General features: G+C 35.1%; 2 protein-coding genes and 1 long non-coding RNA gene across 6 annotated transcripts; 2 read left to right on the top strand and 1 right to left on the bottom strand.

Annotated features, from left to right (window-relative positions):
* The first annotated feature begins 3,508 nt into the window (after nucleotides 1-3,508).
* Nucleotides 3,509-5,962, top strand: LOC145070162 (putative E3 ubiquitin-protein ligase XBAT31). Of its 4 annotated transcripts, none has more exons than XM_079017109.1 (8): nucleotides 3,509-3,875; nucleotides 3,983-4,045; nucleotides 4,221-4,292; nucleotides 4,405-4,526; nucleotides 4,642-4,782; nucleotides 4,866-4,961; nucleotides 5,082-5,340; nucleotides 5,437-5,962. In XM_079017109.1, the coding sequence occupies exons 1-8, from the start codon at nucleotides 3,696-3,698 to the stop codon at nucleotides 5,767-5,769; spliced, it is 1,266 nt and encodes a 421-aa protein (XP_078873235.1). In that variant the 5' UTR covers nucleotides 3,509-3,695; the 3' UTR covers nucleotides 5,770-5,962. The 4 variants fall into 4 exon arrangements, with proteins under 4 accessions (XP_078873235.1, XP_078873233.1, XP_078873234.1 ...); XM_079017107.1 differs by having other exon boundaries at nucleotides 3,511-3,875; nucleotides 4,854-4,961; XM_079017108.1 differs by having other exon boundaries at nucleotides 3,512-3,875; nucleotides 5,079-5,340.
* Nucleotides 5,963-6,773: 811 nt separating this feature from the next.
* LOC145071273 (uncharacterized protein At3g17950-like) lies at nucleotides 6,774-9,419 on the bottom strand. Its single transcript, XM_079018185.1, has 3 exons — nucleotides 9,184-9,419; nucleotides 8,958-9,101; nucleotides 6,774-7,403 (listed from the first exon to the last, which is right to left on the bottom strand). Exons 1-3 carry the CDS (start codon nucleotides 9,193-9,195, stop codon nucleotides 6,939-6,941), a joined length of 621 nt encoding a protein of 206 aa, XP_078874311.1. The 5' UTR covers nucleotides 9,196-9,419; the 3' UTR covers nucleotides 6,774-6,938.
* Nucleotides 9,420-10,195: 776 nt separating this feature from the next.
* Nucleotides 10,196-11,219, top strand: LOC145071425 (uncharacterized). Its single transcript, XR_013690452.1, has 3 exons — nucleotides 10,196-10,368; nucleotides 10,512-10,594; nucleotides 11,015-11,219. It is a non-coding gene; the product is annotated as an uncharacterized LOC145071425 (long non-coding RNA).
* Nucleotides 11,220-26,511: the final 15,292 nt, after the last annotated feature.

Genomic DNA, 26,511 nt, shown 5'->3' with positions numbered 1-26,511 from the left:
TTTTGGACCAAAGTGACAATTTTCGATAAACCACAGGGACCATTTGTACAGTTTAGTCTTAAATCAAATAAGTCGTTTTCAGACACTTCATTGTTTGTTTGAAATGCAAATGTGGAACTCAAAGGATTGTGTGTTTGTGATGATTTCATAAGCTCAAATCTTGAAGGTTCACCGTGCAGTTGAACTTATTCATTTTTTCTTTTTTTCTTTTGAATGTCTACCCTTTGGTCGACGAATCACATACTAAAAGAATGTATCAGATTCAGTCAAAAGTTTAGTAATGATAGAAGTAGCAAATTCTTTCTTACTTAGAGGCCATATTTGGTATTTTAAAGACAACTCATTAAGCAACTTATCAAATTCATTGGTGACATCATTATGTGAATTATCTTCTAAATCCAGGCGCAAGGCATCAATCCTCTAATGTGGGTGAATGAGATCCAAGTAAGTGGCACTCCTTGCAAACGATTTATCTTGTGAGCACAAGGAAAACCCAGGGTCGCCATAAAATGACCAATGCAAGGATTCATTGTACCTAAAAAACCAAATACTTATTAACGGCTATGCAAAAGGTAATGTTTTATAACAATTTAAAAGTATAGTGTTTGTAATATTACCATTTTTCTTTTTTCTTTTTTTCATATTGCATGTGTATCTCATTTAGTGCAAAATGAGATAGATGATACAAAAGCTCTCTAAAAGAAGGCACATTACACTTAGGAAGAACTTGAATTCTTTCACTTGCGGGTTTCACTTTAATCTCGTTGAATTCATATGTAACCACAAGACAAATTTTTTCGTTAACTTCTTGAAAGCCATCGGTAGATACTTGCAGATACAACTTGAGTTTAGCTTATGCGTCTTCAGCCCTTGAAGATGACCGATTACCAAAATGCAAGCAATTGTCTGTCCATGCACGAACAAACTTTTCTTTCCACGACAACCGAGTGTTTCTTATATACTCAAGTGTAACTTTTTTCATCTGATACAACAACTCAAATTCAACCCAATTATTCTAAAAAATAGTTGGTGTAACTGAATATGTTACATTTGTCCAACTCGACATAAAATTATTAAACTCATCACCATGTTCAAAATGCTTCTTGCAATTTGCTACACCTTCTTTTCGATATGCCAAATACACAAAAGGTTTATTGTGTTGGGAAATATCATCTTTATGGCATTCATTAATTCCAACTCTTTATTAGTCACAATAACAGACGAGTCACAATTTTCAAGAATCTTCTAAAATGCACTTAATGCCCAAATATAACTATCTTCATCATTTTTCTCCAAAAAAGCAAACCTAGAATAAAATGACGTATTAAAGCATGAAACACCAATGATGTCATGGATAGGCATATGATATTTGTTTGTTTTGTATGTGCAATCCATCACAAAGATTGTTGAGAAGATTTTGACCAATTTAATTGACAAAGGATGTGCGATGAACAAATGGATTATATGCCCTACTGTAATTATATAAAATATCATAAATAAAACCCTCCTTTTGAAGCTCTTTAAATAAGGCACTAACAATTGATCGATTTTGCAACTTTTTCCTTACTGGGGTTTGCCTTCGGGTTGTTTATAGTTCGAGAATCAGCCGGAAGGCTTTCGTTTCTCTGACGCAAAGAAGAAACAATTTGCCTTGAGGGTATGTCAGAAAGCGACATGTTTTTGACACTTTGTACGTCATTTAATGATAATCGACGAAATAATGGATGCCTAGAGATATCAGTAGATGGTTCATGGTTATGAGTCAAGTTTTTTGCATTAACTACCCAAGAACCGTCAATTCCTTTTTTACCTACAATCTGGAAGGGGCATTTGATCAAATGAGATCCGGTGTTCCTCTTTCTTTTATCACAAATACACAATCTATATCGATAGGAACCGCCCCGGACACATTGCAACTTGACATATTTGTCTTTACTTGAATCTCGAATAGATAATGCATATCCTTTAGCGTAATAAAAGTTTTGTACACTCTTTAGCAATTCATCATATGATTCAAATTTGGAGTTAGCTAAATATAATTCTTCATTTTCGATTATAAGACTTGATGAATCCATTCCAATGATGCCTAAAGCATAATATAAAACATAAATCAAGTTACTAGTTAGTGTATTGTAATGGTACCTATAGCATAATATAAAACATAAATCAAGGAGTTTGAATACTTTTTCTTGGTTATGGGTTTATAGAAAATATCATTAGCTTGCAAAATTAGTAGTTAGTGCACTGAAATGGTTTCTATGACATAATATAAAACATAAATAAAATATGTTATTATACGTTTAATCTTCTTTGGCATTAATTATACATACATTTTGAATGAGGTAGGCTTTTACTTGTTTATATAACAATACAACAATTATCAAAACATGAAGTAAATTTGCAATATTTTATAGTAATTATGATCACGTACATATTAATATACTAATGAGATTCTTTTTGGGTGGTGTTAAAGCCTTGAAGGTCTAGTAGCTATGCATAACACGTGAACCAATTTTATAACCTAAACCTTAATCCTAGTAAAATCCCATTTTGCAAAATCAATGTTTTAATGCAATACTATCACCAAGTATAGATACCAACGAATGTACAACAAAAAAATTATGAAAGTCTTACGAACTACCGATAAAAACAAACATAATATAATATACACCTAAGAACCCTAATATAATCAAATAAAACCAATAATATAATATAATTAATACCTGTAAACTACTTAGTTTATCATAGATTCAACCTCTTCGATATCGACAACCGGCGACCGGCGAAAACAAAGAAATAGCGTTTCTTGAACGAAAACTAAAGAGGACAATAAGTCATGGTTTGGAAAGAAGAATCACATTGACATTGTTGGAGATTTTTATCTCTCTTTAATAATATATTTTTAATTTTTTTTTAAAATAAGGGCATATATGTCAAAACAATTACTTTTAATCAATGTTGTAAAAATCGTTCGACGGTAGCTCGGCGGTCGACTAACGATAAACAATTAATCAGACTCGGCGGGGATTAATCGGCGATTAATTAGGGATCCTAAATTATTAATAAAATTATTTAAAAAATTAATATTTCCTAAAAAATTAAGTATTTGAAAATTTAATTTTGGTGTAATATTTGAAAATTATTTTTATTTTTTAATTTTTTAAATATTTCCCGCTTATAACCGTCAAGGCCGCCAAGGACCAACAAGCTCGAGTTTAACCGATTTTAACAAATTTTCGCCAAACACTCTAATCAGAATTGGTTTGAAGCGCCAAAAGATTAATCGCCCGGCCGCCAAAACCGATTTCTACGTGGGTGTTTTTAATGGATGGATAAAAAAGAGAAGCGGATATTTCCCATAGTTAAATCGAAAATATTACCATTTCTTTTGGCCAACAGGCCTAGTAACTTTAAGTAGAATCAAATCAATTATCCTATTAACAGACACAGATGCGAAAAATCGGGGCTGTCGGTACCCACTTTTGTAAAAATTGGGAATCTCTAGATTGCCCGTCATGTATCGGACACCTGCCCGTTAACCTCCCATTATCTCTCCAACTTAAACGTGAAAAAAACCGCTACCACTCTATCTCTGCTCCACCAGTATCACCACCACCACCTTATCACTGGGTGGTTGCGGATGATTCCGGTGGACCTCCGCCATTTTTCTCCTTAGCATTTAAACCCTCAAAAAGATGGGTCAGGGGCTTAGTTGCAGGGTAAAAGACGAGCATTGGTTGTTCACAGCAGTGCAATCAGGCGATTTGGAGACTGTAAGGAGTGTTTTGGAGAGAGATCCCGATCTTATTCAACAAACCACCGTCAACGATCGCCATTCTGCTCTTCACATAGCTGCTGCCAATGGCCGAATTGAGGTGGGTAATTCAAGAATTTCTTCATTTTCTTACTTTATTTTTTGTTTTTCCTTGATGAATTTGTTCAGTGTTTCATTATTTCATACAATGTGTCGATTTTGTGTCAGATTGTTTCTATGCTTTTGGACGATCAGTTAGTCAATCCCGATTCCTTGAATCGTCATAAACAGGTGTGTTTGGGTAGTCTCTGTTTGAATTATACTTCAGTTTTGTTTTTTTATGTCAGTTTCATGACTCCAATGTGATGTATGGTTCATGATCTTATGGAAATTGGGTGATTTTCTTAATTCTCACATTCTTCTTCTACTGATTTTGTGTAATTCGGTGATGGGTATCACTTGTTAGACTCCATTGATGTTAGCTGCAATGCATGGGAAGATCTCTTGTGTACAAAAGCTCATTGAAGCTGGGGCTAATGTATGTCAATTTCTTTCCTTTTACATACCTCAAAAAACAAATGCATGTATCTGTTTTCAAGATCATTGTTTCGAAGTCAACAATGGTGATGATACTGTTAACAATTTGTCAGATTTTGATGTTTGATTCACTGAATGGAAGAACGTGTTTGCACTATGCTGCTTTCTATGGCCACTCTGATTGTCTTCAAACCATTCTTTTAGCTGCCATGACCTCCCACATTGCAGTTTCTTGGTAGACTTTTCCTATTCCCTTTTAAATGAATACAAATTACTTTCTTTTACATGTAAATCAACGAACTAGTGAAGTATGACATTAAAATTAATCATAATTTAAAATGGGTTTAAAGGGGATTTTCAAGATTTGTGAATATAAGAGATGGTAAAGGAGCAACTCCATTACACTTAGCTTCACGTCAACAACACCCTGATTGTGTTCATATACTTTTAGATAATGGAGCTCTTGTTTGTGCCTCTACTGGTGGATATAGGTAAACATTTCTTCTCAAATTTCTGATTTTCAAGATTTTTTTTTAAAATGAAAATCAATATTGATTTACAGCTTCCCTGGTAGCACTCCACTTCATTTAGCCGCAAGAGGGGATTCAATCGATTGTATCAGAGAATTATTGGCATGGGGTGCAGATAGACTTCAACAAGATTCATCTGGGTAACACTTTCTTCAAAATCATTTGCAATTCGTTAATCTTTTCAGCAAAAAGCTTCGATTTTTATCATCTTTTTCGACCTCAAAACTTAATTTGTTAACCTTTGTCGCTAAATGCAGTAGAATTCCATACATGGTTGCTTTAAAGCATAAGAACGAGGCATGTGCAGCATTGCTAAACCCTTCATCAGCAGAGCCTCTAGTGTGGCCTTCACCGTTGAAATTCATTAGTGAGCTTCATCAAGATGCAAAAGCCTTGTTAAAACAGGCTCTAATGGAGGCCAATAGGGAGAGGGAGAAAACAGTCTTGAAGGGCACCAGTCATTGGGTGGCATCTCCATCACATTATGATTCCGATGGTATAGATGACAATATCTCTGAGGTAAGCTCAAACATGTTGTTTATTGATCTTTTCAAAAAATTATTTAGCTTCTAGGATTTTCATGTACAAAAACCTAATTTTACTTTTTAATTTCAGGTAAGTGAAACTGAGCTATGTTGTATATGCTTTGATCAAGTATGCACAATAGAGGTTCAAGATTGTGGGCATCAAATGTGTGCTCAATGCACCCTCGCTTTGTGCTGCCACAACAAGCAAAATCCATCAACTCCGCCAGTCTGCCCCTTTTGCCGGAGCAAAATTGTGCGGTTGGTGGCGGTGGAAATTAAAGCCGCCCATCAAAAGGCTTGGAAATCAAGAATGCCTACAAATTGCATTGAGGAAAGCTGTGGGCTATCAGCTGTATCCTCATTTGGAAAAGCAAGGAGCCATGGCTCAGCTAGGATTGATCAATGCATTGATAAAACATGAAAAATGTCAAATTTATGTGTTACCCACATTTTGGTTGAATATAAAGATATGTGCCTTATTGGGTATATGTATAAAGGATCTCTTTATTGTGTAATTTTCTTGTTAGTAAGTTCAAACTGTTCAAGTGTCATTAATGTTGATGTTGCATTACTAAAGATCATTTCAACCCAATATAAAAAAAAGTGTTTGTAAATTTTAGTGTACATTATATTGTGTTTATATGTGTATCTTGTATAGCCCAGTGACCAGTATAGTAGTCCGGTAGATTAAGCCCATATACGCTTTGTAACATTATTTATTTTGATGAATGTATAAATACAGGTAAATCCCTTTGAAGGAAGAAATATGAGAATAAATGTCTACAAGATACAATATTAAATGTTATAAATAATTAAATATATTATGCTAATACACATCTTTCTTAAAATGCATAAAATACATAAGACTATTGGTTTTAATAAAATACTTGTTCTTAAACAAATAATAATCTAAAACAAGAATTTTGAATAACATTGTTTAATTTTAAATATTATGAGAACGATTGTTGTATAAAGCAAGATCCGATGTATCATGGTCAATGTGTCTCTGGCAAGATTTAATAAATGATAAAGTGATTTTAGATTTTAGAAATCAAACACCAACATCAAATTTATATGCTACATTTATTCATCACTACGTACTAGACCAATTTGGCTACCGTCGTACATTTTTATAATATTTTTATACAAGTCTTGTTTTTATTTGTGTTGAAGGTCATCTTTTTATTTTTATTTTTTTTTTTTATCAAAAGACTTTATTCAATTTAAATATATAGATGATATAGACCCATATATATGTGATGGATTAGAAGTTAAAACGACCAGATATCATACATGTGATATGACAAAATCCCATCATTAATTCATGTGAATACACTTTTTAACTTAGATTCATGCGGATACACTTTTTAACTTTATTAAATTAGATTTAGATGTTAAGTGACATTTTATATGCATATAATCATATTAAACAAGACAATTATTTCTACGTGCATTAAAACATTGGTTGTTCACAAAATGAACCAAACAAATTAAACCCCATTATGGGTAGCAAATATGACAAATTCTTCACAAATGCACCCAACATAATTAATCTCCAGCTGCAACAAAGATAGGAAAGAAAACTAAGTTTCAAAAACATGGAGGTCTCAATCTTCTACCCTCCTTCCTTCCATTAGAGTCCAAACCCGAACAAGGGCTTGACTGGGTTGGAGGCACAATTCGTCCATCCACAAACAACGAATTTGATAGCTCCCCAAAAGGTTGAGCCAACGCAAGCTCATCAGGTCCATATATCAATGGACCATGCTCATGACCTCGTCTATGCTCCTGAGCAACTCTTCTTTCTACTTCTAGTAGTCTTCCAAGGGGTACAGTGTTGTTTCTAGCGATATCAACATCAATGTCTTTTCGGCATAAACAAAAATTGAAACACCCAAGTTTTGATTTGAGGTTTGATCTTTCGTTGTTCCCTAAAGTTATGGTTTCTGAAGTTCTCCTACTTCTTAAAGATCTTCTTGAGAGCTCTACAATGCTTGAAACACCCAAAAGATTTCCTAATGTGATGCTCTTGTCATGAAAGAAAGACCCTGTTGACTAGATACAACCAATAACAATCTCAAAATAAGGTCACAATATTTTTAACTTGATTTTGGGTCAAATCCAATAATGTAATGCTATATATAACCATTTGCAAATGTAATGGAAGTTGTATACTGATATAGTCATATAGGTTTGTTGTAAAAGATGCCTTGCTAGCCTTATTCTGGTATACCAAACATACCCATATAAGGGATGACAGTGACATGTGAAGGGCACAAGCTTCTTTGGGGTCAGAAATGTCATTTTAAATGTCATATAGATTCACTAGTTTCAAGGAAAAGCAATTGATCATCTACTACCAAGGGCAGAAATTTGGTGTTATCTTCCATATGTCTTTATATACGTCTTATTCCAAAAGAAGTTTGGACTGAATGAGACAACTAGAGATACGAAACAAGAAATGGCTGATGAATCATGTACTAATTTTTAAGAACTCTTGTGACTTCAAGATTCTCATCTTTTATTCTTTTATACATGGTTCTCTCTCTATCTCTCTCTCTCTCTCTCTCTCTCTCTCTATATATATATATATATATATATATATATATATATATATATATATATATATTAACTCATTAATTTTTAGATTGAAATGTTATATGAAATGTTTTTAGTGTCATGAAAATTACACTCTATTTTATATATTTAACTATTTTAGCCTTTTTAGAAAAATAGGAAAAATGGGAGAGAGTTAACTTTATAACCATTATATATATTTGTAGTTTTTTTTCAAGCTAAGGGCATCTATAATATATTAAACTTAGCAGAATACATTGCATTGTGACATTATTATTATATATTCCATATAACTCTATTAGTCTTTAATATAAGTCTAATATATTTGAAGTCTATAAAGTTCAATAAAACATATTTAAGTATTTATTTGAAAATTAGAAAACTTTTTTTTTTCTATTTAAAGAATTTAATGAACATTAATCTCCAAATAAATTAAATGTGATGACATCTTACAATAATATCTATCTAGGTTTGCAAACTCATTCAATTTTTCCATTAAACTTTCCATTATGAAAGCTATAAGATTTATAATATAGTTATGTGTTTTTCAAGCATTTTAAACATTGGAAAGAGATTATGATTTACGATAAATCTCCAAATATGTTTGTCGTGTTACCAGTTCAATAAAAAATGCAAATTTAGGAAGTACATTCATTGTTTACCGCTAAGTTATGCGTGAAAACGAGATATACAAAATTAAAGTAATGCTAAATCTATGTCAAAAAGGCAAATTCTTATATTACAACATTTATCATGTTGTTGTATCATTTGCTTCTGAGTTCGTCCAACCTCAGAAAGCGTAGGTATCCAATATAAGACTATATTTAGGTACCAACATGATGAAACAAATCACTGACTCTAGACGTTTCTTGATCCTGAAAAATCATGACCTTTTCGACTCAATGGAGGAAGTTGGATCCAAAATTAGATTATTCTAGCAAGTTTTAACCACTTCATCACGGGTGACAGGCAATGGATTAATAAATAAAAGAAAATAACGCAATAAACATTGAACACAAACACAAATCAAACCTGTGTATCTACATCTGAAGAAGAATCTGAGGTTAATGCAGGAGAGCCACTGAGCAAAGTGTTGCATGAGATTGATCCTGAGAAGTCATAGTCTCTTGGTCTCATATTCAAAGGCCGCAGTCCTAAAGGCCACCCCCCTTCTTCCTGCATTCAACTCAAAATGAAGAACAAAAAAAAAAAAAAACGCTAAATGTGTATCGTCAGTAACAGTGGCGATAAGAGATACCTGTTGAGCCATGTAGAAGCCGAAAGTGGTTTATCGGAGCTGATGAAATATGGTAACTAGGTGTAGTTCAATCAAAGAGAAAAGTGTCATATCATATCAGTTAGAGGTGTTCTTTTATTTAAATAAATACAATGAGATTTTGATGTTTTGGGGATGAACAGATGGGTGTTATATGGCTTCAAAGAGTAAAAAGACTGAAGCATGATGGGGTCAAAAAGAATGGTGTCGAGATGGGACATGTCTTATTATTATATCAATTCAAAACACCCTTTTCCCATTTGTTGTCTTGCTTTTATTCTAGGGTATTTTATTGTTTAAGGAAAAGAATAAGTATATCACCTGCTCTTCTTAGTCTATTTATAACTGGAATATAACCTTTTTTGAAACTTAAACCATCAATAAAGGGCAATAAAGCCGGGTGCAATGAAATTTGTACAATCTAGACATTATAATTGTCTTATTTTTTTTTTAATTATTTGAAATTACCTTTTTTGTTGTACATATATACCCTTAAAACTTGCTAGTTTAAAACCTGATGCGTGGTCAAACTTTATAATGATTTGTGTACAAGGAAAGATTATTGACTCATTACATGTTGAAAATTGTAGGTTTAGGTAAGGTGTGCAACATCAAATTAGGTTTGATATAATAGTTTGAACCAAACTATTGTAGTGGCAGTTGGATATATATATATATATATATATATATATATATATATATATATATATATATATATATATATATATATATATATATATATATATATATATATATTCAAATGTTTTTCACAAATTTTGTGTGCATATATGAGCCAATAGGAATTTAGGAATAATTAAATAATTAAAAATGGTTATAAGGGTAATTATGTAACTTTAACATGATAATTAAAATAAAATCTCTTAGTTCATGGAAATTACCATAAAAATATCTTTGACCAATTATTTAACCCTAGCTTCTCATATGATACGTATTATATCTTTGCCTCCTCCCATTTTCTTTTCTTATTGACGAATGAAGAAGAAGCGGTGGATCTGCAAGTCTGTTTCCCCATTCCGTTGACAAGATGAAGATGTTATTCTCGGCGACTCCATCTCCAATCGAAGCTAGCTTCTACCTCAATAGTTGGTCAAAGAGATTTCTACAATTTAATTTACCAGAATTGCAATTCCATTCCATAGAAAACAGGTTTTTTTCTTCGTTCTTCCAACTAGCCAATTTCAACTTTTAGTTTTAGATTTATATAATGGTGTTTGAAATATCTTATTGTTCATATGAATTTGATGTTGATGGTTCTGAATTGATTTTTTTTTTTCATTCATGATTCATAGAAAATATGGTGATTTAGGAAGCGCCCTTAAAGTGTTTGATGAAATGCCAAAGAGAAATATTGCAGTCTCAGATTGTATTCATGGTTAGCGATGGAATGTTTATTGTTGTTCATATAATCTCCAAAGGTAAACAAAATCAAAATAGAGAATTATGTTATTATATTATACTTTAAATTTAGAATAACTCTCATTTTCTTTCAATATTGAAAGAGAGGAAATCATTTTTCGATTATGAAAAATATCAGGTGCTGGAAATCACATAAGAATATTCTGTAGAATAATTATTGGGTGTTTATTCTTATCTTAAATTTTTTTCATTCTTTAAGAATAATTATTTCATTCTTTAAGAATATTCTGTAGAGAGTATTATCATCTTAGAAATAACATATGAATGATTCTTCCAGAAGTGTATTTATGATATAATCACATAAGAATGATTCTACAAGGGTTGTATTGCAATTGGCTGATGTTTTAACATGATTTTTGTTTCTTATGTTTTTCAGATGTTTCAAGTTTTACCTAGGGATCACTTACCATCCTCGAGTTTATATCCTTTTGCAACTCCTTGTATAAAATCATTCTCATGCAATACAATTCTGACATAATGCCAATTTCACAAAATGTGAATCTCATAGAATGCTAGATATTTTGAAGTAGCTTAGAGGTCAAACATACACAAGACATCTAGGAACGAAACAAGAAAGTGAATGAGGATTCTTTCAAGAATGCCGATATTTTTTTTGCAAGAGATTTCAAGAATGAATGTAATTTATGTTCATAGCATAGTTGTATTCTTTAAGAATGAATGTAATTACTTATTCTAAAGTATTAAACTTCGTCTTATATAAAATTTGTATTCATTAAAAGTTATTGGTCTTGATAATATGTGTTTATAATATTATGTTCATAGTTGTATACCATTCTAACAGAATTACAGAATATCATTCTAACAAAATGACATTCTGATAGAATAAAATCGGTTTATACTTACAAATTATGTTTGAAATTGAATTAATTTGAAAAAACTCAGATTTTTTAAATCAAAATCATTAATTATCTCATAAATCTTGATTTTTCCTTTTTTAAATTTGTCTCAAATGACTAAAATGCCCTTATCCTGAAATTTGTGTGATTATATGGTACATGTTACCCTATTGTAATATCGTAAACCCTCAGATCATGACCTTTGATTCTATTCCATCCGGTGGTCTAGATCTGTGCATTCTGGCACATAATAGTTAGTAAAAACAAAATAACTTAAGCATATATATATATATATATATATATATATATATATGTATATATATATATATATATATATATATATATATATATATATATATATATATAGAGAGAGAGAGAGAGAGAGAGAGAGGTAAAGATTCAAATGAGAACCAAAAAAGATTAAGAACCGTATGAACCATTAAATTAGATCTATCTTTTCAAATGATAAATTATTTCAAACTCTTCCACCATTTTTGAAGAACACGCATTCCTTATTACCACTACCACCTACCACCGCCGGTGCCACCGTCGCCGACTGCTTAACCTTCGCCGGAATGTCAAGTCAATCATGTTTTTTTCTCTTCAGATCTGAAACCACAACAAAAAACGTCATCACCAAGGTGTTTCCGCTTCAAATCTACCGTCCACCGCCTGTCATCTCTGACAACATAATTCCGATGACTTTTTTTTTTTTTTTTTTTTTGTGTTTTTTGCTAAGATCTGAATGATTCTAGTGATTTTTTTTTTCATTTCTGATCGTGTTCCTAGTCTAGATCTTTCGAGATGTGGTCAGATCTAGAACCTCCACCTACTGATATGCCATCAGTTTCGCCTCCACCTTCAGATCTAACACTTTATGTCACTGAAACACTAGATCTACCATTAGACCTTCCATACCATTGTCTAGATCTACAAGCTCCGGTCCAGAGTTAGGATTTCTACCACCACCGATGTCCATATCTATAAGGTCCGACAATATTGAAAGAGTTCAGATGAGATTTGGTGTCATGTTCTTTAGATTACACATTTGATTTTGTGTTCTTCATCTCAGACCTATGAAATTTGGTTGTTTTTTTCCTCTGAAGATATGCATCTGTTTTTTTTGTCAAACCACCACCATCAAACCTCTCCGGAGAAAGCAAACAACATCACCTGACTTCAGAGATGATGAAAATCTTATACATTTGGTCAGATATGATATTTTATGGTGATTATGGATCTAATGTATCTAGTGCGCACAAAGTGTTTGATGAAATGTCTCAACAAAATATGGTAAGTCAAGTCATTAAGTTATGAATATGTGTTTTCTATGTATTAATTTGTCTAAGTTATTCAAACTATGAATGTGTATTTTTTGATGTATTAAGTGTTAAATTAGTGTCTAACATATTGAATTAAGTTTTGAATTAGTGTTTGAAATGTTGTATTAAACTGTGAATTCTAATTTTTTTATCTAGATCTGATTTTAAAGGGAAAGATATTGGCGATGTTTGCATCGATGGTTGGTGGTGGTGATGGTTGATTGCAGTGTACGATAGTTGACAGTGTTGATACTGGTGGTGGTGGTAGAGTAAGCATCTTCTTCATTGGTTTCAGATAAGTTATTATCTTTTATAATTCATATATATTTCTTTTATATTTGCTTTTGAAATATGATATAATTTATTTATGTATTAAACTGTGAATGAGTTTTTTAATACACTGAAATATGAGATTATACTTGTAAATGAGTTGTGAATGTATTGTATAAAATTGTGAATTTTATGTATTACGTTGAAATTTTATTCATAACTTAATATATTAAATTCACAATTTAATACATAGAAATATCTACATGTATTAACATATAAATATAAGTTTTAATTTGAAAATATGGTTTCAAATATAAAAAAAATGTCTTAAATTTTGAATTTGTTATATTAAGCTGTGAATTTTGTATACTAACATGTGAATTGTGTATTATATTGTTAATTTTATTCACGACTTAATATATTAAATTCACAATTTAATACATAGAAATGTCTCCATATATTAACGTATAAATATAAGTTTTAATTTGAAAATATGGCTGTAAATATAATTTGTTTTTGTCTTAAATTATGAATTTATTATATTAAGCTATGAATTTTGTATATTAAACTGTGAATTATGTATTATGTTATGAATTTTATTCACGACTTAATATATTAAATTCACAATTTAATACATAGAAATATCTTCATATATTAACATATAAATATAAGTTTTAATTTGTAAATATGCCTGTAAATATAATTTTTTTGTCTTAAATTGTGAATTTATTATATTAAGCTGTAAATTTATATACTAAACTGTGAATTATCCGTATTAAGAGTTTCAAATTGATATTATGGTTATGAATTTATATTTTTTGTATTAAACTGTAAATTTATTGTAATGAGCTGTGAAATTTATGTATTAAGTTGTGATTTTTCTATATTAAACTTTGAATTAACTACATTAAGCTGTGAATATTAATTTAAATTGTTAAATTGATTATATTAAACTGTGAATTTTTTATATTAAACTGTGATTTTTGTGTTTAAAAATATGAATTGACTGCATTAAACTATGAATTTTTTATAATTTTTGTTAAAATATGAATGATTTATGTATAAATTTTTGTGTTAATTTTCTTATGAATATATATATATATATATATATATATATATATATATATATATTATAAATTTGTAAGAATCCACTAGTTTTTATAATTGTTTGGCATTAAATTCAAAACGTGTGAATTAATAGGCTTAATTAGACTGTGAATGTAGTATTTAAGTTGTTAATGTATGACTTTATTTACATATATGATTTTGAAGAAATGACAGCTAGTATGTTGATACAAGTGGTTGGTGGCAGCATGTGGTGGTAGAGTTTGAGTTTTTGACTTGTTTGAATTAATGAATTATTGTAAAACAGTTTCTATTAAGTTGTGAATTTTTTGCATTAAACTGTAAATGGATTGTGTAAATCTGTATTTTATATAAAGTTTTGTGTTAAAATATGAGAGCATAAACTGATGAAAATATTAGAGTGTAAAAATTATAAGTTTGCTCTTTTTGTACCAAAAACACAAAAAATTAGGATTTTAACATGTTTAATAAGAGTATCTAGTAAATATTTACTAATTAATTGGGGTTCTTAGGGTTCTTAATCTTTTATGGTTCTCATTTGAAACACTCCCTATATATGTGGATAATTCAAATAAAAACAGTAAATAGTGTGAGAACGTAAAAACACTATTTTTATGTTATTATTCTTCAATGAATTTTGTATTCTCAACTTTATGTCATTATTTAGCAATGAATAAATGAATAGTCACAGGTTAGAACTAAAATTAGAGTTTACTATAAAAATACACATACATAAATTTATAATAGAATAATAACATTCTAATAAATATATGAATAATCAAACGTTAATATTCATATTAAAATTATTTCAACAATACAAATATACAACATTCGTTACAGAATAATAACATAAACATAGTGTTTTTACCTTCTCACACTATTTACTGTTTTTATTTGAACTTACTTATATATATATATATATATATATATATATATATATATATATATATATATATATATATATATATATATATATGTGTGTGTGTTCTAGTTCCGGTGAAGACTATTTTTTCGGTGAGGAAACCTTTAAAAAAAATTTAAAAAAATACAAATCATAAAATCGAGCATAGTACTATATCCGGGAGAAAAAAAAAGTTGGACAAAAAATTTTGCATCATTAAAATTGAATCATGGATCATAAAAATTGAATCCTAAATCATAAAAATGATCAGTGCTTCAATTTTAATGATCTAATTTTTTTTTGCAATTTCTTTTCTCTCCGATATAGTACTATGTTCGATTTTATGAATTGTATTTTTTTAAAGATTTTTTTAAGGTATCCTCACGATTTCTCACTTTAAAAAGAGTGTTCACCCGGTCTTATATTTCTTTCTTTCTCCCTCTCTCTCTCTCTCTCTCTCTTTTTCTTTCTCTCTCTTTCTCTCTCTCTTTATCTCTCTCTCTCGCTCTCTCTCTCTCTCTCTCTCTCTCTCTCTATATATATATATATATATATATATATATATATATATATATAAGTTCAATTGATAAAATAAAAAGATTGAGAACTAGAGAATCATTCTCATACAATTATTTGTTTTTACCATAAAACTCTCTATCGTACCAGCGGAAAGAGAAATAAAATGCACTTATATTTTTCAAAGTTGTAATATGATTCCTTAAACTATGTTAATTATTACATTTCATATATATATATATATATATATATATATATATATATATATATATATATATATATATATATATATATATATATATATATATATATATATATATATATATATATATATATATATATATATAAACAACTTTTTTTGTCTTTTTTTTAAAACTTTTTTTATCAAGCTAGTTTTATCAAAAATTGATTTTTAAATATAACAAAATTCATAATTTTGTATTCTCTATAAATAGACTTTCATATCGATATAGTTTTAACATATATATATATATATATATATATATATATATATATATATATATATATATATATATATATATATATATATATATAGTTCCAGCTCTCATTATCCATAAGTTAATAATAGTGCATCGGATTTTTATTACAATATATTCGTTATTCACTTATGAATAAAACATATACTTAATTATTTTACAGTTGAAGTATCATTAATATACGAATATAACATACAATAAAGTTTTTTCTCACCTAAAATATATTTTTATTAATATTTAAATTAAAGTTACATGAATTTTTTATGAATAAACCGTTTAAATATCATTCATATATGAATAATCACATGTTATAGTTATATATGAATAAAATGTGTATTAGCTCTCTTTACATGTCATATTTATATGTGAATAAAACATTTATCAGAATTTTGTTACAATTCATTTGTTATTCATGTATGAATAAGTAGTTTGAATTTTCAAAACACGTCGTTTTTTATTAACATACTACTTATTCATATATGAATAACAAATAAACTATAGCAACAACTTGATAAAAGTTTTATTAACATATGAATATAGCATATGACGAGATAATATACGTTTTATTCATATATGAATAGAACATTGATGTAACATTCGGATTCCCAGGTATAATATTTTATTCTTTTATTTTTGGAAGTTGTGAGGAGACTCGGTGAGTTGGTGTTTAAACTTGCTGAGTATGGTCGCGGATTCGTATCCGGGTTCACAACCGGACTCGGCGAGTTCATGGGTGGACTCGACGAGTTCATGGGTGGACTCGGCGAGTCCACGCTGTTTAATGAAACCCTAATTTCCTGGGTTTGGGACCTATTTAAAGGCCCTTAAGGCCGTCATTTGCGGCTACCAAACCCCAGAGAGAAACCCTAAGAGATCTCGAGCATTTGTGAGGGAGGAGAGGCCATTCTTGATCCTTTTGTTGGTGGATTTGCAAAAAGGAAGTGACCAAGGCAAGATGAGGCTGAAGGAGGTGCGGTTTTGGTGACTTCTAAGTTCATAGAGCTCATATTGAGGTATTTGTTCGGACCGTCTTTAGTTTTAGTGTTGAATCTTAGTGTTAGGGTTTTCTAACCCCTTTAGAGGACGGATAAGTGGAGCATTTGGTCCCTTCTCGAGTCTATGCTTTGGATCTAGACTCAAAGAGGTCCAAAGACCTTTCCCCTTGGAGCTTTATGGGTCATTTTGGGAGCCATAAGCTTGGGATGTCATTTTTGGGGCTAAATCACCAAGTTAGACCATTTAGATGTTATATGAGTGTCAAGGTCTGAACTTTACGTGATTATCATGCTTGGGAAGGCCATATCTATGAATTTAAGGAACAGATCTAACCTCAGGAGGTCTGTGGAGTTTGTGCATGGCACGAACTCGCCGAGTCCGAAGATCAGACTCGGGGAGTAGGATGAAGGTTTCCCGTATATCACTAAGCGAGTAGACTTGCTGAGTTGGGGAAATAACTCGGTGAGTCAGGGAGAGTTAGGGGGAATGGAGTTCAAGGCGGAACTCGCTGAGTTGTACTTGAGACTTGGCGAGTTGAGTCGGGGTGGCCCCACGATTCATGCCAGGTGTGACTCGTTGAGTAAGGGGAAGGACTCGACGTGCCAAGAAAGGGACGAAGAGAGTTAGTGGACACGTGTAGACTCGCCGAGTCGCCTTAGTGCACTCGATGAGTCGGGTCAATGTTTGACCGTTGACTTTTGTTGACTTTTAGGGTTTGGTCAACAGTGAGGCCCTTAAGCCAAGAGAGGGGTAAAATGGTCTTTTACCCTTCTAAGGGTGTTAAGAAAGGTGAGTATAGTTATATTTACAAGAGTATTTACTTTATGTGATTTGGCGGAGGCTAGATCACATTTCTACGGAGTCAGAGACTTACCGAGACACCTGAGGTGAGTCTTCTCACTATACGTTACCTAGAGTGGTATTATGTGTTGACCAGAGGGTCTTATGTGTTATGTATGAGATTATGTGCTATGTGATATATGTATGTTGTATGATGTTATAGACCGGACCGGAGGGTCCAAAGAGCTATGACCGGACCAGAGGGTCCAACGAGCTACGGGACTGGAGGGTCCCGCTAAGACACATCGACCAGAGGGTCGTATCATAGCCTCGAGTGGCGTATGTATTGTATGCGGTATTTTGGGGAACTCACTAAGCATTTATGCTTACAGTTGTTGTGTTATGTGTTTCAGGTACTAGCGAGGGCCGTGGGAAGGCGCCGGCGTGACTCGTACACACTGGAGAGAGAGTTTGATTTTATGATCTTAGGATATGTTGTGTTTCAAAAGCTAAATATTGGAAATATTTGAAAATGTTTTTATGTGAACTTGGTTGACGAAAAATGAAAATTTTGTTTTGAAATTTACGTTGTTACAAGTTGGTATCAGAGCCTTGGTTTGAGGGATTCGGATGCATCTTCGGGCGTATCTGAACTCAAACTGGGGATTTGAGGAAAATTTTGATAATGAAGTAAATTTTTGAAAAGAGTAAAAAGAGTTTTGAAACAAACAAAGCAGAGCCGTGTGTACGACCAGCCAGCGCCTGAACGGTGAATCCCCAAAAGTACCCTTACATTATGTGTTATGAGATATGTTATGTTACATTATGCATGCTAGAGTAGGCTAGGTATACATATTAGGACTAGAGTGGCCTAATTTGTGATGCCTTAGCCTAGGAGATTTCTGCTGCTGAGATGGTTTGAGAGCGAGTAGATAGCAGTTAGGAGCTCATGAGAGGCCTATCGGAGGGTAGCCAATGCATAATGAGAGTAGAGTACTTGTAATCAAGGATCCAAGGAGGAGGACTTGGAGTGAATGCTGATGCGGTGTGGTCAGTAGTATTGGGCCCGTACTACTGAAGACACCGGATCAGTGGGCATTCCAAGTAAGAATCTTTTGGACAACGGAGGACGAGTAGGATTGCGTCATCGAGTATGAGTATGATCGATCGAGTCTCTGATAATTATTGTTGTATTTCAGAGGCTTCATGGTTGGGACTCGACACACACCAGAGAGCAGTGATGTCAGCGACGAGGAGATCTGTCGATTGATTCATGAGGAGGTGGCTGCTGCCATCCGGGCTGAGATTCCTGAGATGTTTGGGGACATCAAGACTATGTTGATTGAGAATTTTGATGAGCGGTATGCAGTGCTGACTGAGGCTGCGGCAGCTGCAGCTATTGATGTTGTTGCTGCTGCTAGACCTCAGGGAGGTGAATCATTGTTGTTTTAGGAGTTCAACAACACGAAGCCACCAGAGTTCGATGGAACGTAGGACCCGATTGCCGCAAGGAGATGGATCTCTGACATCGAGGGATGTTTCTATACGTGTTCTTGTCCAGAGCACTTGAGGGTACGGTTCACTCTAAACCAGCTCCGCTTGGGAGCAAAGGATTGGTGGAAGTTCGTGACGACAAACTTCACTTTGGCGGAGATTTCTGAGATGACCTGGGAGAGGTTCACCGCTATGTTCAGAGACGAGTATGTTCCCCCGGTGGAGAGAAAACGGTTGATTCAGGAGTTCTTGACCCTCAAACAGGGTACTGATTCCGTGGCAGTGATCACCAGGAAGTTTCATGAGAGGGCGATGTTTTGCCCTGAGCAGGTGTCTTCTGAGCAGGCTCGTATGAGCCGTTATCTGAATGTGCTGAGGAGAGATATTCGGGAGTTCATGGCGAACTTGACTTATCGGAAATTTGCTGAGCTCCAGGAAAATGCCCGGAAGAGGGAGATTGAGTTGGAGACTCAGGCTAGGGAGGAAGCCGAGTCACAGAGGGCAGATCGGCGACCGACTCAGTCTCAGCCGGTAGCCAAGCGGGCTAGACCCGCTGATTCGAGATCTTGAGGTGCGAAGGGTCGCACCTGCGGAAGTGCGGCAAGATCCACGAGGGATCGTGTAGGGATGGAGTATGCTACAAGTGCGGGAAGGAGGGGCATATCGCGAGGGATTGCCCCTAGGGATTTTCGGTTTGCTTTCATTGCAACCAGACCGGCCATCGAAAGGCCGAGTGCCCTCAGCTACTTCAGGGGTCAGCACAGGGATATGCGCTTGCTGCTAGGGCTACCGAGGTTCGGTCGGTGAAGGCCGGGGCCCCGAAGGCTCGTGGGAGAGCATTTCAGTTGACTGCAGAGGAGGTCCGCGCGACGCCCGATGTTGTGGCTGGTATATATTCTATATTCATCTTTTATTTGAGTTGAGTTTTTATGCTTATATGATGATGTGCGTAGGTACTTTTCTTGTGAATTTTGTGCCTGCTTTGGTATTATTTGACTCGGGTGCGAGTCGGTCGTTTGTTTCCGTAGCATTTAGTCAGCACATTAGTATCCGTCGAGATGCGTTGGATCGACCTCTGCGAGTTTCCATAGATGATGAGCGAGCAGTGTATGCTTCAGATGTGATTCGAGGATGTGTCCTTGAGATCTTCGGTGTGGAGTTTCCAATAGATCTGGTTCCAATTGCGATGAGGGACGTGTGTGTTATAGTGGGCATGGATTGGCTGAGCCGATATGGAGCTGTGATAGACTGCGAGCGTCAATTGGTGACGATTCGAGACCCTAGTGGGGGAGTTCTTACAGTGTACGGCAAGGGTACACGTACAAGATCAAAATTTTGTTCGGCCGCCAGAGCGAGACAGAGTCTACAACAGGGCTGTAGGGATATGTGGCATATGTAATGGATGCGAGGGTTGTTTTAGAGAGACCGAAGTCAGTTGATGAGGTTCCGATAGTGCGTGAGTTTCTGGATGTGTTTCCTTAGGAGTTGTCGGGTGTGCCTCCGGAGAGGCAAGTAGAGTTCGGTATTGAATTGGTTCCGGGAGCTGTGCCTATCGCCAAGGCGCCTTATCGCCTTGCGCCTCCGAAAATGTAGGAGTTATCCTCGCAGCTCCAGGAGCTGCTAGGAAAGGGATTTATTAGGCCGAGCAGTTCGCCATGGGGGGCGCCTATCCTCTTTTTTCAAGAAGAAGGATGGTTCACACCGGATGTGCATTGATTACCGGGAGTTGAACAAGCTAACGGTCAAGAACCGTTATCCGTTGCCGAGGATCGATGATTTGTTCGATCAGTTGCAGGGAGCATCTTGGTTCTCCAAGATCGATTTGAGGTCTGGGTATCATCAGGTGAGGGTTCGAGATGAGGACGTCCAGAAGACAGCATTGCAGACTCGTTATGGGCATACGAGTTTGTGGTGATGCCTTTCGGACTCACCAACGCACCGACAGTGTTCATGGATCTTATGAACAGAGTGTGCAGACCGATGTTGGATCGCTCAGTGATCGTATTCATTGACGACATTTTGGTGTATTCGAGATCCAGAGAGCATCATGAGAAGCATTTGAGGGAGATCCTCGGAGTTCTGAAATCGGAGAGGCTTTATGCCAAGTTCTCCAAATGTGAGTTATGGTTACGAGAAGTTCAGTTTTTGGGGCATCTCGTTAACTAGAATGGGATATTGGTCGATCCGGCCAAGATTGAGGCGGTCATGAGGTGGGAGGTGCCGAGATCACCCACCGATATTAGGAGCTTTCTGGGTTTGGCCGGCTATTATCGGAGATTTATTAAGGATTTCTCCAAGATCGCCGTGCCACTCACCAAGTTGACTCGGAAGGGTGCTGCGTTTTCTTGGGGTCCGGAGCAGCAGACCTCATTCGAGACACTTCGCCAGAAATTATGCGAAGCCCCAATATTAGCCCTTCCGGAAGGGATGGAGGATTTTGTGGTATATTGTGATGCATCGATATCCGGATTGGGAGCGGTGCTTATGTAGAGGGGTCATGTGATAGCATATGCATCGAGGCAGCTTAAGCCTCATGAGTCGAGGTATCCCACTAATGATTTGGAATTGGGAGTGGTAGTGTTCGCCCTCAAGATCTGGCGACATTATCTGTATGGGGTTCAGTGTACGATATACATGGACCACAAGAGCTTGAAGTATTTGATGGATCAGCCCAACCTGAATATGCGCCAGAGGAGGTGGTTGGATGTGGTCAAGGATTATGATTATGAGATCCTGTACCACCCGGGCAAGGCTAATGTTGTAGCCGATGCATTGAGTCGTAGGGCAGAGGGTGCCCCGATACAAGATGTTTGTTTGAGATTGACAGTGATGACCCCGGTGTTGGACGCTATTCGTGGGGCCCAGACTGAGGTTGTGAGGCCATAAATCCAGAAGAGAGAGCGAGTTGTTGGGCTGGTATCGGAATTCGTTACCGATAGCCGAGGGCTTATGACATTTCGGGGTCGGATATGGGTACTGTCTGCGGGCGGAACGCGTACCATTTTGATGGAAGAGGCTCATCGATCGAAGTTCTCGATCCATCCCGGGGCCACTAAGATGTATTTGGACCTAAAAAGGGAATATTGGTGGCCCTGTATGAAGAGGGATGTCGCATGGTTTGTAGAGAGATGCTTGACCTGTCGCAGGGTTAAGGCCGAGCACCAGCGTCCACATGGTAAGTTGCAACCGTTAGAGATTCCCGAGTGGAAATGGGAACATATTACCATGGACTTTATCACCAAATTGCCAAGGACTGCGAGGGGTGTCAATGCAATTTGGGTGATTGTGGACAGGTTGACGAAGAGTGTTCACTTCCTGGCCATCAGTGAGAGCTCTTCCGCGGAGAGGTTGGAGGAGATGTACGTGCGATAGGTGGTATCGCGGCATGGAGTGCCGATCTCGATTGTCTCGGATCGAGATGTACGTTTCACTTCCAGATTCTGGAAGAAGTTTCATGAGGAATTGGGTACGAAACTACATTTTAGTACCGCATACCACCCACAGACTGACGGGCAGAGTGAGCGGACGATCCATACGCTCGAGGACATGCTCCGAGCATGTGTGTTAGATTTCGGTGGGAGTTGGGACACGTATTTGCCCTTGGCAGAGTTTTCTTACAACAACAGCCATCATTCGAGCATTGGCATGCCGCCATTTGAGCTGTTGTATGGGAGGAGGTGTCGGACCCCCATTTGCTGGGGAGAAGTAGGACAGCGTGTGATGGGTAGTATCAAGATTGTGCTTCAGACGACAGAGCAGATTCAGCAGATCAGACAGAGGTTGTTGACCGCTCAGAGTCGTCAGAAGCGTTATGCGGATAGACGCCGGTCCGAGCTCGAGTTTCAGGTCGGCGACTTCGTGCTCCTGAAGGTCTCTCCTTGGAAAGGAGTGATTCGATTCAGGAAGAGGGGCAAGTTGGGGCCCCGATATATTGGTCCTTTCAGAGTGATCGCGAGGGTAGGCAGGGTAGCCTATCGTTTGGAGTTACCAGCAGAGTTGGGGCAGATTCATGACACTTTCCACGTGTCGCAGCTACGAAATTGTATAGCCGACGAGTCGGCAGTGGTGCCATTAGAAGATATACAGGTGGATGCGAGTCTGAATTATGTTGAGAGACCGGTGGCGATTAGGGATCGGAAGATCAAGGTTCTAAGGAACAAGGAGGTGCCTCTGGTGCAGGTCCAGTGGCAGCATCGGAAAGGGTCAGAGTTGACCTGGGAGCCGGAGCGTGAGATGCGGGAGTAGCATCCAGAGTTGTTTGCAGAGTGAGACTTCGAGAGCGAAGTCTAATTCTAGTGGGGGAGAATTGTAACATCCGGATTCCCAGGTATAATATTTTATTCTTTTATTTTTGGAAGTTGTGAGGAGACTCGGCGAGTTGGTGTTTAAACTCGCTGAGTATGGTCGCGGATTCGTATCCGGGTTCACAGCCAGACTCGGCGAGTTCATTGGTGGACTCGGCGAGTCCATGCTGTTTAATGAAACCCTAATTTCCTGGGTTTGGGACCTATTTAAATTCCCTTAAGGCCGTCATTTGCGGCTACCAAACCCCAGAGAGAAACCCTAAGAGATCTAGAGCATTTGTGAGGGAGGAGAGGCCATTCTTGATCCTTTTGTTGGTGGATTTGCAAGAAGGAAGTGACTAAGGCAAGACGAGGCTGAAGGAGGTGCGATTTTGGTGACTTCTAAGTTCATAGAGCTCATATTGAGCTATTTGTTCGGGCCCTCTTCAGTTTTGGTGTTGAATCTTAGTGTTAGGGTTTTCTAACCTCTTTAGAGGGTGGATAAGTGGAGCATTTGGTCCCTTCTCGAGTCTATGCTTTGGATCTGGACCCAAAGAGGTCCAGAGACCTTTCTCCTTGGAGCTTTATGGGTCATTTTGTGAGCCATAAGCTTGGGATGTCATTTTTGGGGCTAAATCACCAAGTTAGACCATTTAGATGTTATATGAGTGTCAAGGTCTGAACTTTACGTGATTATCATGCTTGGGAAGGCCATATCTATGAATTTAAGGAACAGATCTAACCTCAGGAGGTCTGTGGAGTTTGTGCATGGCACGAACTCGCCGAGTCCGAAGATCAGACTCGGGGAGTAGGATGAAGGTTTCTCGTATATCACTCAACGAGTAGACTTTCCGAGTTGGGGAAATAACTCGGTGAGTCAGGGAGAGTTAAGGGGACTGGAGTTCAAGGCGGAACTCGGTGAGTTGTACTTGAGACATGGCGAGTTGGTTCGGGGTGGCCCCACGATTCATGCAAGGTGTGACTCGTCGAGTAAGGGGAAGGACTCGATGTGCAAAGAAAGGGACGAAGAGAGTCAGTGGACACGTGTAGACTCGCCGAGTCGCCTTAGTGCACTCGACGAGTCGGGTCAATGTTTGACCGTTGACTTTTGTTGACTTTTAGGGTTTGGTCAACAGTGAGGCCCTTAAGCCAAGAGAGGGGTAAAATGGTCTTTTACCCTTCTGAGGGTGTTAAGAAAGGTGAGTATAGTTATATTTACGAGAGTATTTACTTTATGTGATTAGGCGGAGGCTAGATCACATTTCTACCGAGTCAGAGACTTACCGAGACACCTGAGGTGAGTCTTCTCACTATACGTTACCTAGAGTGGTATTATGTGTTGACCAGAGGGTCTTATGTGTTATGTATGAGATTATGTGTTATGTGATATATGTATATTGTATGATGTTATAGACCGGACCGGAGGGTCCAAAGAGCTATGACCGGACCAGAGGGTCCAACGAGCTATGGGACTGGAGGGTCCCGCTGAGACACATCGACCAGAGGGTTGTATCATAGCCTCGAGTGGCGTATGTATTGTATACGGTATTTTGGGGAACTCACTAAGCATTTATGCTTACAGTTGTTGTGTTATGTGTTTCAGGTACTAGCGAGGGCCGTGGGAAGGCGTCGGCGTGACTCGTACACACTGGAGAGAGAGTTTGATTTTATGATCTTCGGATATGGTGTGTTTCAAAAACTAAATATTGGAAATATTTGAAAATGTTTTTATGTGAACTTGGTTGATGAAAAATGAAAATTTTGTTTTGAAATTTACGTTGTTACAATTGACGAAATCTGATGTAAAAAAAATATTTTAGGTAAGAAATTTTTTATTAAATGTTATATTCATGTATGAATGATAGTTAACCTGTAAAAAAATTAATAACACGTTTTATTCATACGTTAATAACGAATGTACTGTAATAAAAATCTGTTGCTGAAACTATAAAGAAATATATTTTTTTTTATTTTATTTTAAAACCATTTCAATATGTATGTCTATTTATAGAGAATAAAAAATTATAAATTTTCATATATTTAATATCGTTTATCACCTAAGATTTCTTTATATACACAAGTGCATAAACGTATATATGAATATGTGCATAAACATATTTGCAGTTATATATATATATATATATATATATATATATATATATATATATATATATATATATATATATATATATATATATATATATATTTTATAAACATATGTGTGTATATGTATCAGGTATATATTTGCAGTTTTGTACACAAGTGCATAAACATATATGTATGTATGTGCATGAAGTGTATAATTTTTTATGTATACATACATACATATATACATACAAACACACACACATATATATATATATATATATATATATATATATATATATATATATATATATGTTTAGGTTCTATGAAAATAAAAAACCTTAAAAAAAATCATAAAAATTCATAAAAAAATACTTAGACATCAGAAATCTTTTTTTTACTTTATATTCTTTAAAACCGCGCCTTTTTATATAAATTCGCTGAAAAATTTAAAAAAAACCAAAAATAGTAGAATAAATAAAATAAATAAATAATAAAAAATTAATTTTTTAATTTTTTTCAGCGAATTTATAAAAAAAGCTGCAATTTTTAAGAATATAAAGTAAAAAAAAAGATTTGCAATCTCTAAGTATTTTTTTATGTTTTTTTTCCATATATCTCTTATATATATATATATATATATATATATATATATATATATATATATATATATATATATATATATATATATATTATATAGGTTATAATGTGGATGGACAATTATTTTGCAGACATGTGGACAATGCGATTTTATGAGAATTACTAAGAATATAAGTTGTTTAGTAA

The sequence above is a fragment of the Lactuca serriola genome, chromosome 8 (assembly GCF_051521515.1).
Source record: "Lactuca serriola cultivar US96UC23 chromosome 8, Lser_US96UC23_V15, whole genome shotgun sequence".
Lineage (NCBI taxonomy): Eukaryota > Viridiplantae > Streptophyta > Magnoliopsida > Asterales > Asteraceae > Lactuca > Lactuca serriola.
The sequence above is the reverse complement of the archived record's forward strand: the minus strand, read 5'-3'. Positions and strand labels throughout refer to the sequence as shown.

Bases quoted from the DNA above. Each gene is read 5' to 3' on its own strand.
- LOC145070162 (XM_079017106.1), top strand. From the start codon at position 3,696: ATGGGTCAGGGGCTTAGTTGCAGGGTAAAAGACGAGCATTGGTTGTTC. The intron at 4,527-4,641 runs GTAGACTTTTCC...ATGGGTTTAAAG, and splicing joins TCCCACATTGCAGTTTCTTG to GGGATTTTCAAGATTTGTGA. The intron at 5,341-5,436 runs GTAAGCTCAAAC...TTTTAATTTCAG, and splicing joins TAGATGACAATATCTCTGAG to GTAAGTGAAACTGAGCTATG.
- LOC145071273 (XM_079018185.1), bottom strand. The intron at 7,404-8,957 runs GTTTGATTTGTG...GGTTGTATCTAG, and splicing joins CTTCAGATGTAGATACACAG to TCAACAGGGTCTTTCTTTCA.